Source organism: Penicillium atrosanguineum (genome assembly GCF_028827265.1).
Source record: "Penicillium atrosanguineum strain IBT 20685 chromosome Unknown utg000003l_segment0_segment0, whole genome shotgun sequence".
NCBI lineage: Eukaryota > Fungi > Ascomycota > Eurotiomycetes > Eurotiales > Aspergillaceae > Penicillium > Penicillium atrosanguineum.
Genome location: NW_026623135.1, coordinates 1,869,187 through 1,884,123, shown reverse-complemented (window position 1 = coordinate 1,884,123; position 14,937 = coordinate 1,869,187). Strand labels below are relative to the sequence as shown.

General features: G+C 50.3%; 8 protein-coding genes across 8 annotated transcripts; 6 read left to right on the top strand and 2 right to left on the bottom strand.

Annotated features, from left to right (window-relative positions):
- Window positions 1-1,299: 1,299 nt before the first annotated feature.
- N7443_004129 (fatty acid desaturase) lies at window positions 1,300-2,671 on the top strand (the record flags this gene model as incomplete). Its single annotated transcript, XM_056884185.1, has 3 exons — window positions 1,300-1,387; window positions 1,445-2,307; window positions 2,363-2,671. 3 exons carry the CDS (start codon window positions 1,300-1,302, stop codon window positions 2,669-2,671), a joined length of 1,260 nt encoding a protein of 419 aa, XP_056742463.1.
- Window positions 2,672-3,414: 743 nt separating this feature from the next.
- N7443_004128 (uncharacterized protein) lies at window positions 3,415-4,809 on the top strand (the record flags this gene model as incomplete). Its single annotated transcript, XM_056884184.1, has 1 exon — window positions 3,415-4,809. The coding sequence occupies one exon, from the start codon at window positions 3,415-3,417 to the stop codon at window positions 4,807-4,809; it is 1,395 nt and encodes a 464-aa protein (XP_056742462.1).
- Window positions 4,810-5,093: 284 nt separating this feature from the next.
- N7443_004127 (glycoside hydrolase family 32 protein) lies at window positions 5,094-6,772 on the top strand (the record flags this gene model as incomplete). Its single annotated transcript, XM_056884183.1, has 2 exons — window positions 5,094-5,483; window positions 5,543-6,772. 2 exons carry the CDS (start codon window positions 5,094-5,096, stop codon window positions 6,770-6,772), a joined length of 1,620 nt encoding a protein of 539 aa, XP_056742461.1.
- An 854-nt stretch (window positions 6,773-7,626) lies between these two features.
- On the top strand, window positions 7,627-9,491 carry N7443_004126 (MIP/aquaporin family protein; the record flags this gene model as incomplete). The annotated part of the gene is made up of 3 exons (XM_056884182.1): window positions 7,627-8,538; window positions 8,592-9,121; window positions 9,170-9,491. 3 exons carry the CDS (start codon window positions 7,627-7,629, stop codon window positions 9,489-9,491), a joined length of 1,764 nt encoding a protein of 587 aa, XP_056742460.1.
- A 298-nt stretch (window positions 9,492-9,789) lies between these two features.
- N7443_004125 (uncharacterized protein) lies at window positions 9,790-10,485 on the top strand (the record flags this gene model as incomplete). The annotated part of the gene is made up of 1 exon (XM_056884181.1): window positions 9,790-10,485. The coding sequence occupies one exon, from the start codon at window positions 9,790-9,792 to the stop codon at window positions 10,483-10,485; it is 696 nt and encodes a 231-aa protein (XP_056742459.1).
- An 816-nt stretch (window positions 10,486-11,301) lies between these two features.
- Window positions 11,302-11,925, bottom strand: N7443_004124 (uncharacterized protein; the record flags this gene model as incomplete). The annotated part of the gene is made up of 2 exons (XM_056884180.1): window positions 11,302-11,802; window positions 11,863-11,925. The coding sequence occupies 2 exons, from the start codon at window positions 11,923-11,925 to the stop codon at window positions 11,302-11,304; spliced, it is 564 nt and encodes a 187-aa protein (XP_056742458.1).
- A 257-nt stretch (window positions 11,926-12,182) lies between these two features.
- On the bottom strand, window positions 12,183-12,653 carry N7443_004123 (uncharacterized protein; the record flags this gene model as incomplete). Its single annotated transcript, XM_056884179.1, has 3 exons — window positions 12,183-12,343; window positions 12,393-12,421; window positions 12,490-12,653. The coding sequence occupies 3 exons, from the start codon at window positions 12,651-12,653 to the stop codon at window positions 12,183-12,185; spliced, it is 354 nt and encodes a 117-aa protein (XP_056742457.1).
- A 281-nt stretch (window positions 12,654-12,934) lies between these two features.
- Window positions 12,935-14,709, top strand: N7443_004122 (Elongator subunit ELP3; the record flags this gene model as incomplete). The annotated part of the gene is made up of 2 exons (XM_056884178.1): window positions 12,935-13,232; window positions 13,286-14,709. 2 exons carry the CDS (start codon window positions 12,935-12,937, stop codon window positions 14,707-14,709), a joined length of 1,722 nt encoding a protein of 573 aa, XP_056742456.1.
- Window positions 14,710-14,937: the final 228 nt, after the last annotated feature.

The following is a 14,937-nucleotide window of genomic DNA, read 5'->3' as shown; positions in this document are numbered from 1 at the left end:
CAAGTAGATGGCATGTACATCTGCTTCTTCCATCGGCTGCAAGGCCAGAGCTACCAGGATATCCGAGCCGAACATAAACTGGCCTTCGAGACCCCAGACATTGCGATCGGACGGATACTTCAGCACCAAGCTACGAACCATGGGTAACCTCGCCTTTGAACTGAGTTGTGCCGATTCGAAGATGTATGGAAACAAGCGATAGCGCTGACGCATGAACGATCCGACAATATTCATTGCCTCTTGTCCAAAGAGCCATGGCTCTCGACCGTTCTCGTCACCGGCCCCATGGGAGCGGACGAGACTGCTGAACGCTGCCAGCTGGGCTCATCGAATGTAAAGCTCAGGAGTTGGCTTGCCAATGAAGCCACCAAGGTCGTGGCTGAAGAAAGTGGGTATGTGGAGATAGAAAGGTATGGTCATCTAGATTCAGAATATGTGCATCGATATCATGGATGACTAAATCTCCAATCCACCCAGGTCTCTTGTAGCCAACTAAGCCCGCAAGCGATGGTCTAACATGAGAAACACATAGAGTTTGCCGTTGAAATTTGAAATTGTCCGATCGAGAAGTAAAAGACTAAGTGACAGTGGCCATATTCGTGAATTGACATTTCTTGCTGGACACCGTCAAGGCAGATGCCTGGCGATAAATTTAAAGCGGGACTAAACCAAGGGGTAAGAACAGTGGGCCAATGATCTTCCAATGACGGCTAATGACCGTTAAAAATAGACTAAGTGCCGATCAAAACGACGACAACCCAGTCGGGTTTCAAACTGCATTTAATGCCATAGGTTAGGGAGCTGCCAGGGTTTATTGCAAGAGCCACGGGCTGTTCAGGGGAAAAGCGCTCTATCCGCGTCGAGCCATAGTTCCCATTCCGACCGTGGAGTCGCGTTTTTCCTAGAGGGCAACAAAGGTTTTCATTATGGGACACACAAATGATTAATACATAAGCTTTAAACGCTCTTCTAATTAATTGTACACCATTTAAGCAATTATTCATCGATCATATGATGGGCAGTTGAGGCTCGGAGTCGCGTCAGTGTCACGGATTCCCTGGACCCACATGTGAATCCAGGAAAACTCTTTCCACCCCTGACCACGCGTTGTCCAGATTCGATGTATACTTGGGCTAGTCCGGCTCAGTAGTCCCGATCGTTCCGGTTTATTCAGACCTATAAATTTCCTTGAATACCGGTAGCCTGGGTGATAAAACGTGTCCCCAGATCTTCCGTCAACGTGAGCTCCTTGGTTGCCGCCTTGTTGACCCGTGCTAAGACCACATCTAGCTACCCACCATGGATCCCACCACATACAAGGATCCCGAGCTCACGCTCCAAGATAAGATGGTAGTCGAGGTCCTCCTTGATGAAATCGGTGCCAACGGTGAGGACTGTCCCCTGATCATGTCACTCCATTGACAAGTCACTGATAGGGTGCTAGATGAAACCACAAGCCCATTACAGGAAAAGATGGGCAGTAAAGAGACTATCAAGAAGCTGCACGACATGAATGATGCGTCGAGTCCTGACTTTGATCCCACTGTCTCCCAGCTCTGGGAGACCCCAGAGCTGCGAAACAAGCTGTCCCCGGCCATCCAGCAATATGTACTGGATCCTTACATTAACTGGGCAAAGACCGTGGTACGCGTGCCGACAGATGTGGTCATGTTGACCCATCTCATTCTCTATTTCACTACCATTGTTCCTAGTGGCTTCTATCTTTACTATCACTTCTCATACCTACACGGTATCCTTCACTGGGCCATGATGGGTTACTATTGCGGTGGCTTCACCTTGATGAAGCACCAGCACATTCATGGAAATGGAGTTTTAGCCTCCAAGTACTGGGTCTTCGACACGCTTTTCCCATACCTGCTGGATCCCATGCACGGACACACATGGAACTCCTACTTTTACCACCATATCAAGCATCACCATGTCGAGGGCAACGGTGAACAAGACCTGAGTACGACCATGTTCTACGACCGTGATAGTGTGCGCGACTTTGCCTGTTACGTGGGTCGCTTCATCTTCTTCGTCTGGCTGGAGCTTCCCCTCTACTTCTTCCGAAAAGGCCAATTTAAGTATGCCTGCCGGGTAGCTTTCTGGGAGCTTGGCAACTATCTGGCCATTTACATCCTCTACAACTACGTCAATGCCCGCGCGACAACGTTCGTGCTCATTCTTCCTCTCACAGTCATGCGATTTGGCTTGATGGTTGGAAACTGGGGCCAGCATGCTTTCGTGGATCCGATCGATCCCGATTCGGATTACCGTTCCAGCATTACCCTTGTTGATGTTCCTGTAAGTTGTGTGATACCGCCTCACTTGGCGCAGCGGCTAATCACAAACTATACAGAGCAACCGCTACTCCTTCAATGATGGATACCACACATCGCACCACTTAAACCCGCGCCGTCACTGGAGAGACCACCCCGTGGCATTCCTTGTGGGTCGGGATCGTTACGCCGAGGAGAGAGCCTTGGTCTTCCGAAACGTCGACTATATTTTCATCACCGTGAACTTGCTGCGCAAGAACTACCTTCATCTGGCGAAGTGTCTCATCCCTATGGGCGACCAGGTGAACATGACCATGGAAGAGCGAGTGGAGATGCTGCGTGGCCGGACTCGTCGGTTCTCACACTCCGAAATGAAAAAGCAAAACTGAGGACCATGAAGGCTATCTACCCCCATAGACATGTCGAAACAGCCTTTGATAGATAAACATGTAAACATGAATAAACACCATGATCTCATCCATTGCTCCGTCGATCTTACTGAACATGGCAATTTATCCACGCGACAGAGCTCGTGTGAGCTTTGACTCATGTCCTAGCGGGGTGATCCGCCGTTACATGTAATGTTCCATCGCGTGGAACCTGGATATAGCGATAGCCGATCTCGGGATAGTGGACACCGACTACCCTTCAACCATCAGTTTTTGATTACCCCATTCAATTGTTCAGGGTCTCTAGGGTCACTATGCTTGTTGTCGGGTGACACGATTGAATTGACTGGGCTCGTGGCTCAAGGGATATCAGATGATGCCTTGATATCCCGGGATGTGCGCCACAAGACAAGGGTGCAGATCATCGGCAGACCCCTCGCAGCTTTTAATTCTCCCCTGACTTGGCGCTCTGACCTCGTGGCGCGGGCCAAGATTCAGCAGCGTTAAAAATTGTGATGATTGGATGTAAATCACCTGATTCCAGTCGGGCAGGGAAAATCGATGCGGGGAAAGATGTAACCCGGCATTGTGCTGGTTGGAGATGCAATCTAAGGGGTAGATGCTGTCGGGGAATTCCAGAAAGAGAAGCCACCTGCATATATAGGTCTCCTCGCTCTTGGCCCCTTGAAAAATTCCAATCTCGTTCAATTGACAGACGAGACCCAGGGGTGAATCATCTCACCATGCGGTGGTTACTTTCGTTGGCGTTGGCGACTTTCACGGCTGCTTATGTCCAACAAGACGGCAGTACTTGTACATTGTACCCCGAGTCACTCAACAATGACGGCCAAGCAATTGATGATGCCCCTTCTATCCACAAGGCCTTTGATCTCTGCGGCCACAATGGTCAAGTCATTTTTGCCGCGAACCACACATTCAACATCAACACTGTTATGAACACAACAAACTTGGTGAACTGCGACGTCATCCTTCGAGGCGAACTGCGCTGGTCGACCGACATTTCTTACTGGCTGTCTCACTCCTACTCCGTTGTCTTCCAGGACCAGTCAACTGCGTGGCTGTTTGGTGGCGAAAATGTTACTTTCCGCAGTGAAGAAGGTGGTTGGTACAATGGCAACGGCCAGGCCTGGTATACGCAAAACCAGAACCGGAGCAATCAGCCCGGTCGCCCTATCAGTATCACCTTCTACAACTCCACCAATCTTGTTGTGGATGGATTGAACATTACCCAGCCGCAGTTCTGGGCGACATTTGTTTCTTACAGCAAGAATGTCTCCATCACGAACCTCTATGTCAACGCGACAAGTAATGACCAGTGGGGTACGGTCAACACCGATGGATACGATTCGTGGAACAGTGATACACTGCTTGTTGAGAATGCAGTCGTCGTTAACCAAGACGATTGCATTGCCGTCAAAGGGAACACCACCAACCTCATGGTGAGGAACGTCACATGCTATGGAAACTACGGTATGGCCATCGGATCGGTCGGACAATACCCTGCCACACCCGACTATGTAACGAATGTCACATTCGAGAACATCAAGTGCCACGACTGCCAGGAAGCCGCTTTGATCAAGACTTGGCAGGGAGAGAACGATGACGGTAGCTCGAACGGCGACAGCGGAGGTGGGGGTAGTGGCGTGGTCAAGAACATTGTTTTCCGTGACTTTGAGATCAATAATGTTGCTTTGCCGATTCAGATCTCGCAATGCATCTACAGTGAGAGCACAAGCACCTGCAACACCTCCAAGATGGCTATCGAGGATATTACATGGTCCAACATCAAGGGAACCTCGCGGTACAATATCGCATCTTCTATTTACTGCTCGGACGTGCACCCCTGCCCAGGTCTCAAGTTCGATAATATCGAGATTCAATCCGTCAACAGGACTTTGGGCTTGCCAATGTGGAACACAAACCTGCAAGACGAGGTCTACCAGTGCACGAACATCGTGAATGGCCAAGGCATTCCTTGCAACCACGCCGCACCGAGTAACTACGGTCAGACCGTTACGTCAAACGTTCAGGGCACTGATGCTAGCACGGAGAAATCAAAGACCACCGGTGCGGGGAACAAGAAAGGGAAGCAGGAGAAACTCGGATTGAAGCAATAAGAAGTTAGACAGTCTCCGCAATTCCGAGTTTAACCCCGAAGTTATGCGAGTTCAATGCCGACCGTCGAATGTTTTCGTCTTCTACATCTTCACGGTGGAGTTAAGTTCATAATTCTCCGAAGAAACATCGGTGCGGGTGATTATCGGCTTGTTGGTGGAGACATTCCCCGTGGGGAATGAAGGAACTGGGGATATAAATACTAGCGCAATAGTGAACAAAGAAACTAAATCACGTCCTATTCATAATTCTTTTTCTACTCTCTGCTCTATGAGCAAGACACAAAATGGTCAACTCTCTAGAAGTCCTGCTCTTAGGCCTCTTCGCGAGCCCCACCTGGGCTACCTACATAGAGCCCTACCGTCCTCAATACCATTTCTCGCCTGCCCAAAACTGGATGAACGATCCTACTGGACTACTATACCATAATGAACTCTACCATCTTTTCTTCCAGTATAATCCAGGGGGAATCGTGTGGGGAAATATGTCGTGGGGCCACGCCACAAGTAAAGATCTCAGCCATTGGGAGGAGCAGCCCATCGCGCTTCTCGCCCGAGGTTTCCCCGACAATATTACCGAGATGTTCTTCACTGGAAGTGCTGTCGCCGATGTAAAGAACACCAGCGGCCTTGGTACCGACGGAAAGATCCCTTTGGTCGCCCTGTACACTTCAAATGTGAGTCCGAAAGGAATATCTCTTACCTTGCCCATTTCGATCTGACGCTTCCTCCTTAGTACCCCGTCACGCAAACTTTGCCAAGTGGGAAAACAGTAAAAGCCAATCAACAATCACAGTCAATAGCATATAGCCTAGACGATGGTCTGACATGGCAAACATATGACTCCGCCAACCCAGTCATCCACTACCCCCCAACGCCATACGAGGACCAGTATCAGAATTTCCGAGATCCATTCGTCTTCTGGCATGAACAAACCCACAAATGGGTCCTCGTCACCGCTCTTTCAGAAATCCACAAACTTATCATCTGGACATCCGACAATCTGAAAGAATGGTCCGTCGTAAGCGAATTCGGCCCTTTCAATGCCGTCGGCGGAGTATGGGAATGTCCCAATCTTTTCCCACTGCCGCTTGACGGCAACCAAACGGATACAAAATGGATCATGGTTGTTGGTCTCAATCCTGGAGGACCGCCTGAGACTGTCGGTTCGGGAACGCAGTATTTCATTGGAGGATTCAATGGCACGACTTTCATCCCGGATGACGACGATGTGTATCCTGGTAACAGCACTGCGAATTGGATGGACTGGGGTCCGGATTTCTATGCCGCTGCTAGTTATAATGGGCTTCCGGATGCCGAGCATGTCTCTATTGGGTGGATGAATAATTGGCAATATGGAGGTATTATTCCGACTTACCCTTGGCGCAGCGCGATGGCTACTCCGCGGCATCTTTCGTTAAGGACAATTGGGGAAAAGGTCACTCTTGTTCAGCAGCCAAAGGAGAATTGGGCATCTATTGAAACTCAGAAGAAGTATTCTCGGACTTGGAAATCTGTTGCTGAAGGGACAGAGGATCTCGGTTCGCGAGGGAAGACATTGGATATTGAATTGAGCTTTGATGATCGCCAACAAGCTTCTGGGGTATCTGAATTTGGAGTTATTGTTCAGGCTACCGCTGACAAGAAGCAACAAACACGAGTTGGGTACGATTTCCAGGCTCGGAAGGTCTTTTTAGATCGTACGCTGTCTGGGGATGTTTCGTTTGACAAGACCTTTGCGAGTGTTTACCATGCGCCTTTGGAGCCCAGTGCGGACGGTGTTGTTCGTTTAAGGATCTTGGTAGATTGGTCCAGTGTTGAGGTGTTTGGGGGGCAGGGGGAGAGTACTCTAACTGCTCAGATATTTCCTAGTGAGAAAGCGACATATGCGAAGTTGTTCTCTTCCGGGGGAAGTACCGAGAATGTGCAACTCGGTTTTTCTGATTTATCTTCCATTTGGCAATAGGCTGGGGTGATTACATAGCTTGCATCCAATCTGACGGTGTCTTTCGGGGCCTAGTTTCTCAAAAATATGTGTACAGTTAGTTCATCGAGTTGGTTCCGATTCTAGATACAATGTGGCGTGAGCTAAAGCCTAGAAGCTGTAGAAGCTTCGCGATCGACAAGGACAAACGTTGAAATAAACAATAGGAGAACCAAATCGAAATATCTATCCAATGGTTTATGGAAACGCAGAGAAGCGGCGAAGAATCAATTCTTGGCATAGTGGAACTTCCATCGCAACATCCTCATTCGCGGGTTGTGGGGCCAGATATATCCCGAGGCCATGATTGGTGGGAAGCGCACCGGAACCAACAGGTACAGTAACTGAAACCCGTCGCTTGAGTCATCAGAAGCTAGATACTTTCGATCTGGCCTTGCTTCTTTAGAATTTAACGTGGGAGGCCGGCCCGGGGGACCGATATGCCGTCAAGATCGACACCACTAGCTGTCTTCCATAGCAGATTGACATGAATAAATTTTCACTGAACATCGAGCTGATGTCACTAGAGAGCTTAGAGCTATGATAAGAGACCATTTTACACGGTGGCTTGAACTACTCCACTCTGATCTTCAAGTCGCCCCATAGTCCTGCAGTAAAAATTGGAGCCAAAGACGTCAATGCTGGGTCTGGTTGGATAATCAATTGAACGGAATCTTGCAATTTGCCTCATAACACCGGGAAGACATTCCAGCGCGTCACTCCTGTAAATGGACCCTATATAGTCTCCCCTCCTGAAAGAGAGACTTTTTCCATTTTTCGAGCGCTCATTTTGCTCGTACTAGCCTTTGTCATTCTGCTTATTAGCGTGATTAATTATGGGGGAACAAACCCGTGAAGAGCCTTTCAGCTCACCCCCTGGACCTCAATTGCATCCTATTGAAGAACGAGATAGCAGTCCCAATTCGTCAGCATCGACCGAAACATTGAATGCATCACCTAAAAAGCAAATCGATGAGCAGCCCCCAACACCCGGGCCATCAGAGCAGCAGCTCGCATTAGAAAAGCAACATCAACAGACGTCCCAATATGGGCCCCCCTCAACACCTTTAACTGAACAACCACCACCACTTTCCTCACGCCCTTCTGTGGCTCGACAGCCGACCGAATCTGGTAGCGTTTACTACGGACACCAACCCCCATCATTGGCGAGCAAGACATGGAGCCAACAACAGGTCAACCAATGGCCAACTCATTCTCTAGCGGGAAATAACATGGACCCAGTCCAACCTCAAGAATCACAACAAGGCAATGTCTACGTTGAGCCGGAATACCGACAACGGAACCCCAAATACGGACGCGAAAATGAGAAGCCAATTTGGGGGCTGGCCAAGCCTCTTCCACGCGTTGTACGACCCGGCATGCGTCGAGATGAAAAGAGTCAAACAGCTGCTCAACAGCCCGAGCCTCCGGGTGAATCTGCTCCCGCTCCAGAGATGAGTGCAACGCCTGGGATGTCACCACCGCAGTCTGGAGCTCCCCAGGTGCAGGGACAGACCTATTCATCAACAGCGCAGCAGGGCCTTGCTAAACAACATGCTATTTATGCCCCGCAAGCCGATGGCCTCCTTCGTCCAATGGAATCAGAAGCCAGTCAAGGAAATATACCCCAGAACTCAAATCAATGGATGGAAGACCACCAGATGGAAGAACAGCCACAGGAAGAATTCTTGAATCTGTGGGTCAAAATCAGACACCAGATGAGAGAGCCCTTTGCAGAATTCCTCGCAGTAAGATTTATAGCCTGATATATAACCATACACAATACTAATGAGGACAATAGACAACCGTCGCCGTCCTCATCGGCCTATGCGGCACCCTCGCAGTATCGACCGGCGGAACATCGGCAGGAAACCGTCTTTCAGAGAACTGGTCCTGGGGCCTCGGATTCATGATCGGTATCTACCTCGCCGGTGGTATTTCTGGCGCGCACTTGAACCCAGGAATCTCTATCACGCTTTGGATTTTTCGCGGTTTCCCAGGTCGACGATGCTGCTACTATATTATTGCCCAGGTGCTTGGCGCCATCACTGCCGCGGGTCTGACCTACTGTTTGTATCGAGATTCAATTCTGATCCTAGCACCGAATGCATCACCAGGTGCATCGGGACTTGGACTCTACACCGAACCACTGAGTCACGTCAGCTCCGCAACTGCTTTTTTCACTGAATATGTCGCCGACGCGGTATTACTTTGTGTTATTTTTGCAATGGGTGACGATAGCAACGCTCCACCGGGTGCCGGTATGCACTCGTTTGTGATCGGCCTCGTTATCTACGTCCTGTGCATTTGCTTGGGATTCAACACTGGAGGGTAAGATTCTTCCCTTACTTTGGATCTATGAAGTACTGACTGTTCTAGATGTTTGAATCCCGTGCGAGACTTCGGCCCTCGCCTCGTTGCCCTCATGGCTGGCTATGGTGGGCACACTTTCACCGATCATCAAGGATGGTGGTTTTGGGGCTGCTGGGTGGCTACCATCAGTGGTTGTCTTACTGGGGGTGCTCTGTACGACACATTTATATTTATTGGAGGTGAATCTCCTATTAACTATGCGCCACGACGGCGGCGTAGAGCAAGGCTCAAGAAGGAGACTAAGTGGAGGAAGAGACTTGGCATTGGGCAGGACAAGTTGCCTGAATTGGAGGATGGGATTAAGAATTTGGAAGATAAAGAGAGTTGATGTTCTTAATAAAATTATTCGTGGAGTTGGATTAGCTTGCATTGCCAACATTGAAATGGCTTCAATTGATGAACAAACGAAATCACCTCCTCGCAAGACCAACTGTTTACATTCTTTACCACGATCATACCAACTCAGGACAGCCCAACAATTACTTTCAGACTTTAATGGGCTGATAAAACGCCATCGCGAGAAAAGTTAGTGAGCACTCAGGTGACTCATCCAAAGCGGCAACCATTGGGAGGCTTATAATCCCCCAAGACCATCCCCATTCCTAGCCTCAAAGAAAAAGTTCAAAATGTCATCTTATCTCGACTTGAGCCCTCCCACGGCTCTCCTCCTGATCGACAACCAATCCGCCTTCTGTCACTCAGGAACAGTATCCCATTGGGGCACAAAGCGTTCCAACCCACTCTACGAAGTGAATATCAAAGCCCTTATCACCGCCTTCCGAGCCGCGCGCTCGACCTCCAAGTCACCACTAGAAGTCATCCATGTATTCCACTCCTCAGTGACACCGGGATCTCCACTGCATCCACTTCACCCGGCACAGGGAATCCGTCCTTTAGACTTCGCCACCCCGGCATCAGACGGGTCCGAGCCTGTGTTCTGGAAGAGCGTTAACTCTTCATTCATTGGAACGAAGCTTGAAGCACACCTACGGGAGAAGGGGATCAGGCAATTGATCATTGCGGGGTTGACCACTGATCATTGTGTTTCTACAACGACGCGGATGGCGGCGAATTTGGGGGTTGTGGATCGGTTTATTGGGGAGGGACCAGTTAAGATTCATGCTGATGGGACGCATGAGAAGGATGTGAAGGTTGATAAGGGGAGGATTGTGCTGGTGTCGGATGCGACGGCGACTTTTGGAAAGGGGGGAATAGATTCGGAGACAGTTCATAAGGTCTCGGTTGCTAGCCTTGATGGCGAGTTTGCGGATGTGCTCGGGACTGAGGAGGTTGTGAAAGCTTTGCGGAAAGTGGCTCATTGATCTGTAGGCATGATGGAGGCGAAGGAGTATGAATTTGTTGAGAAAAGGTTCTATCGGTACTCGCTGCCTCGTGCCCATGCAATATATATTGAGATAGAAGATGTACGACGATGGGAAGAAACACCATATCATATATCTCTCAACGGCCTTCATCTTGGCCAGGATAAACATAGATGTGAAGCGCCACTTTCAACTCAACGCGCTTATATAGCTTTCTAGCTATCTTTAATAATAGTGTTCCTAGATACTTCTATATATCTTTCAATATATCTCTCTGGACATCTTTCTGTCCAGGTTATCTCGTTACTTCTCTACCTTCATCTAGATTAGGTGAGACTCTGGGTAACTTACGGCACCGTTTTCTATTCCTTCTCGGGCTCAGAGATGGCCTCAACCACCGGAATCAAGGCTCTGGCATAGCGTTTGAATGCATTTGCAAGATGGTGCTGGAGACCATGTTGCTCAGGGATTCCTTCTTTTCTTATGCGGCGATATCAAGTAAAGGCGTCCTGGCCAGGTTCATTATGGTTAATTAGGGTTTACAATGGGTGAGACTAGAATAAAGGAACCTCATAAAGGACTAGTCATGGAGTAAACAATAGCCTAGTTTACTCTACACAATGCACATTGGATTAAAGTAAAAGTTACACGAAACTAATTACTTCAAGGGTCTCTAACACAAAGGAGAAAAAGAATACAGGGGCGGCATAAGTAGATGAACCGCGATCACCATCTTATAGACAGTGGATATATCTCAGAACCAAAGAACCAGGTCACCAAGGAGCATGAAACTTCAAAAACAGATCCTGTCATCCTTTAGACAAGATCGCGCTTGACGAATTCGGCAAGCAGAGCCTTGCCGAGGGAGGCAGGGCTGCGCTCGACAATGACACCGGCATCCTGGAGAGCGGCGATCTTGGAGTCGGCACCACCCTTACCACCGCTGACGATGGCACCAGCGTGGCCCATGCGGCGGCCGGGGGGAGCGGAAATACCGGCAATGAAGGAAACAGCGGGCTTGTTGTGGATGTTGTTGGCCTTGAAGAACTCGGCGGCATCCTCCTCGGCGGAACCACCAATCTCACCGATCATAATGATACCGTCGGTCTCGGGGTCCTCAAGGAAGATCTTCAGGCAGTCGATGAAGTTGGTGCCGGAGAAGGGGTCACCACCGATACCGATGACAAGAGACTGACCAAGGCCAGCCTGGGTGGTCTGGTTGACGGCCTCGTAGGTGAGGGTACCGGAGCGGGAGACGATACCGACGCGGCCGCGCTTGTGGATGAAGCCGGGCATGATACCGATCTTGCATTGACCCTATGAAAGCGAAAGATATGAGTATATAGCATTGCGCGTATTCCGAGTTTCATCACTTACGGGAGCGATGATGCCGGGGCAGTTCGGGCCAACGAGACGGGTCTTGTTCTGAGTCTTCAGCATGTCGGTGATGCGGACCATGTCTAAAAGCGTTTCATTAGCTTGTGTTCGACGCGCATATGATAGAATAACCCGTACCGTGCTGGGGGATACCCTCAGTAATGCTATGACGCGAATCCAATATTAGTCGAAACTTTTTTTAAGGAGCTTAGCTCTAGATAGGGACACCAACCAAACAACCAGGGGCATCTCAGCAGCAATGGCCTCCTCGATACCGGCAGCAGCAAGAGGGGGACTAATCCACATTAGCTTTTCTTCTTTCAATATGCGATCTGAACGGCGAAGCCATACGGGACGAAGATGGCGGAAGCAGTAGCACCGGTCTCCTTGCGAGCATCGGCGACGTTGGCGAAGACGGGGAGGTCAAGGTGCATCTGGCCAGCCTTTTTGGGGTTGGTACCACCGATGACATTAGTGCCTGCTGTTTGTAAGTTCGTGTCCATCTGCGATCGCGATGAGAGGATAGATACCGTAGGCGATAGCCTGCTCGGCGTGGAAACTGTTCACCAGCTACACGTCAGCATTTCTGCGCTTGGAATTGGTGGAATACACGTCAACATGACTCACGTTCCCTGCTTGCCGGTGAAACCTTGGAACAGAACACGGGTGTCCTTGTTGATCCGCAGGTTGTTCACCGTTTCGGCATAAGGCGAGTTGGCCTTAGAGGTGACCGAGCGCTTGCCGGCGACATTGCGGACGGCCGAAAAGGTGTTACGGCGGAAGGCCTGCATGACTGCGATATGGAAGAGAGAGGAGAGGAGAGGGTGAAAAGAGGTTGACTCGGGGATGGAGTTGAAGCAAGGGAATCGGGATGCGCGCCCGGGAGTTTTCGTTCGGGAACAAATCTTTACTTAAGCGGACCCGAGTTGAGTTCGGGTCGCAAACCTCGGCCACCAACTTTTTTCTATCTAATCGCCTCAACCCCACTACGTCTTCAAAGCTCCTGTCTTCTATCTGTATTTGTGATCTTCTTGATCCTATACCGCCGCTGCGCGGTTGATACTGTTTCGCCATGGCTACCATGACCGTGACGATGCCGTCAAAGACGGCCAAGAAGAACTCCAAGCAGTTGCCAGAGAACGAGCGGTATATGCGAGCCTGCTCCGATATTGCGAATGCGCTCATCCAGGACTGGGAGTCTCAGAAGGACCCTTCGCAGCCCCGGAAAGACATCAACTTGAACCAGCTGCGGGGCAAAGTATCGAAGAAGCACAGTCTGGCGACCCTGCCGCCACTGACAGCCATCATTGCTGCTGTGCCCGAACACTACAAGAAATACATTCTGCCCAAGCTGATTGCGAAGCCGATCCGTATGTCAAGACTATCTGGAGTCGCATGAACACCGAGCTAACTCGTCGCACAGGAACCTCCTCTGGTATCGCCGTCGTGGCCGTGATGTGCAAACCCCACCGTTGCCCTCATATTGCATATACCGGAAACATCTGTGTCTACTGCCCTGGTGGCCCTGACTCCGATTTCGAGTACTCAACACAATCTTATACTGGATACGAACCGACATCGATGCGTGCGATTCGCGCTCGCTACGATCCATTCGAGCAGGCGCGAGGACGTGTGGATCAGATCAAGTCTCTGGGCCACAGTGTGGATAAAGTTGAATACATTATCATGGGTGGAACTTTCATGTCATTGCCTGAGGATTATCGGGACACGTTCATCTCCCAACTTCACAACGCGCTGAGTGGATACCAGACGGACAACGTGGATGAAGCCGTTCAGGCCGGTGAAATGAGTAACGTCAAGTGTGTTGGTATCACAATCGAGACACGTCCGGACTACTGTTTGGACCAGCACCTGGACAGCATGCTTCGATATGGATGCACCCGTCTGGAGATCGGTGTGCAGAGTCTGTACGAGGATGTGGCCCGCGACACGAACCGCGGCCACACTGTCAAGGCCGTGGCCGAGACCTTCAAGCTTGCCAAGGATGCCGGTTTCAAAGTTGTCAGCCACATGATGCCCGATCTGCCGAACGTAGGCATGGAGCGTGATCTGTTCCAGTTCCAAGAATACTTCGAGAACCCTGATTTCCGTACCGACGGTCTGAAGATTTATCCCACCCTTGTCATTCGAGGCACAGGGCTCTACGAGCTGTGGCGGACTGGCCGCTACAAGAACTACACTCCCAACGCCCTTGTTGACCTCGTCGCTCGTATCCTGGCGCTTATCCCTCCCTGGACCCGTATCTATCGTGTCCAGCGTGATATCCCGATGCCCCTCGTCACATCCGGCGTAGAGAATGGCAACCTGCGCGAGCTGGCCCTAGCTCGTATGAAGGACTTTGGAACTACCTGCCGCGACGTTCGCACCCGAGAAGTCGGTATCAACGAAGTGAAGAACAAGATCCGCCCTTCACAAGTCGAGCTAATCCGCCGCGACTACACCGCCAACGGCGGCTGGGAGACCTTCCTCGCATACGAGGACCCGAAGCAGGATATCCTCATCGGTCTGCTCCGTCTGCGCAAGTGCAGCGACACTCACACTTTCCGCCCCGAGTTCACCGGCCAGCAGACCAGTATCGTCCGCGAGCTCCACGTCTACGGGTCTGCTGTGCCGCTTCACGGTCGTGATGCTCGCAAGTTCCAGCACCGAGGTTTCGGTACCCTTTTGATGGAGGAGGCGGAGCGTATTGCGCGCGAAGAGCACGGAAGCACTAAAATTAGTGTTATCTCCGGTGTTGGAGTGCGCAGCTACTATGCGCGCCTCGGATACACTCTGGACGGGCCCTACATGTCCAAGATGCTGGACCCATACGAAGACGAAGAGTGAACCAAAATACCCGTGGATTTGATTATTTGCATGCATAGGCGTTGGACATACAAAAATAGGGCTTGTCAATAACGAACAATGATGAAATGTCTATACTCGATCTCGACCTGAGCGAAAGGCCATCCATCGGTGATAAAATCGTACATAAAAAAAAAGTAGAAATAACTGGCCATACTTCCGAGCGGTCTATGTACATATCGTGCAAGAAGGTAAGTGTGCTCTAGCAAA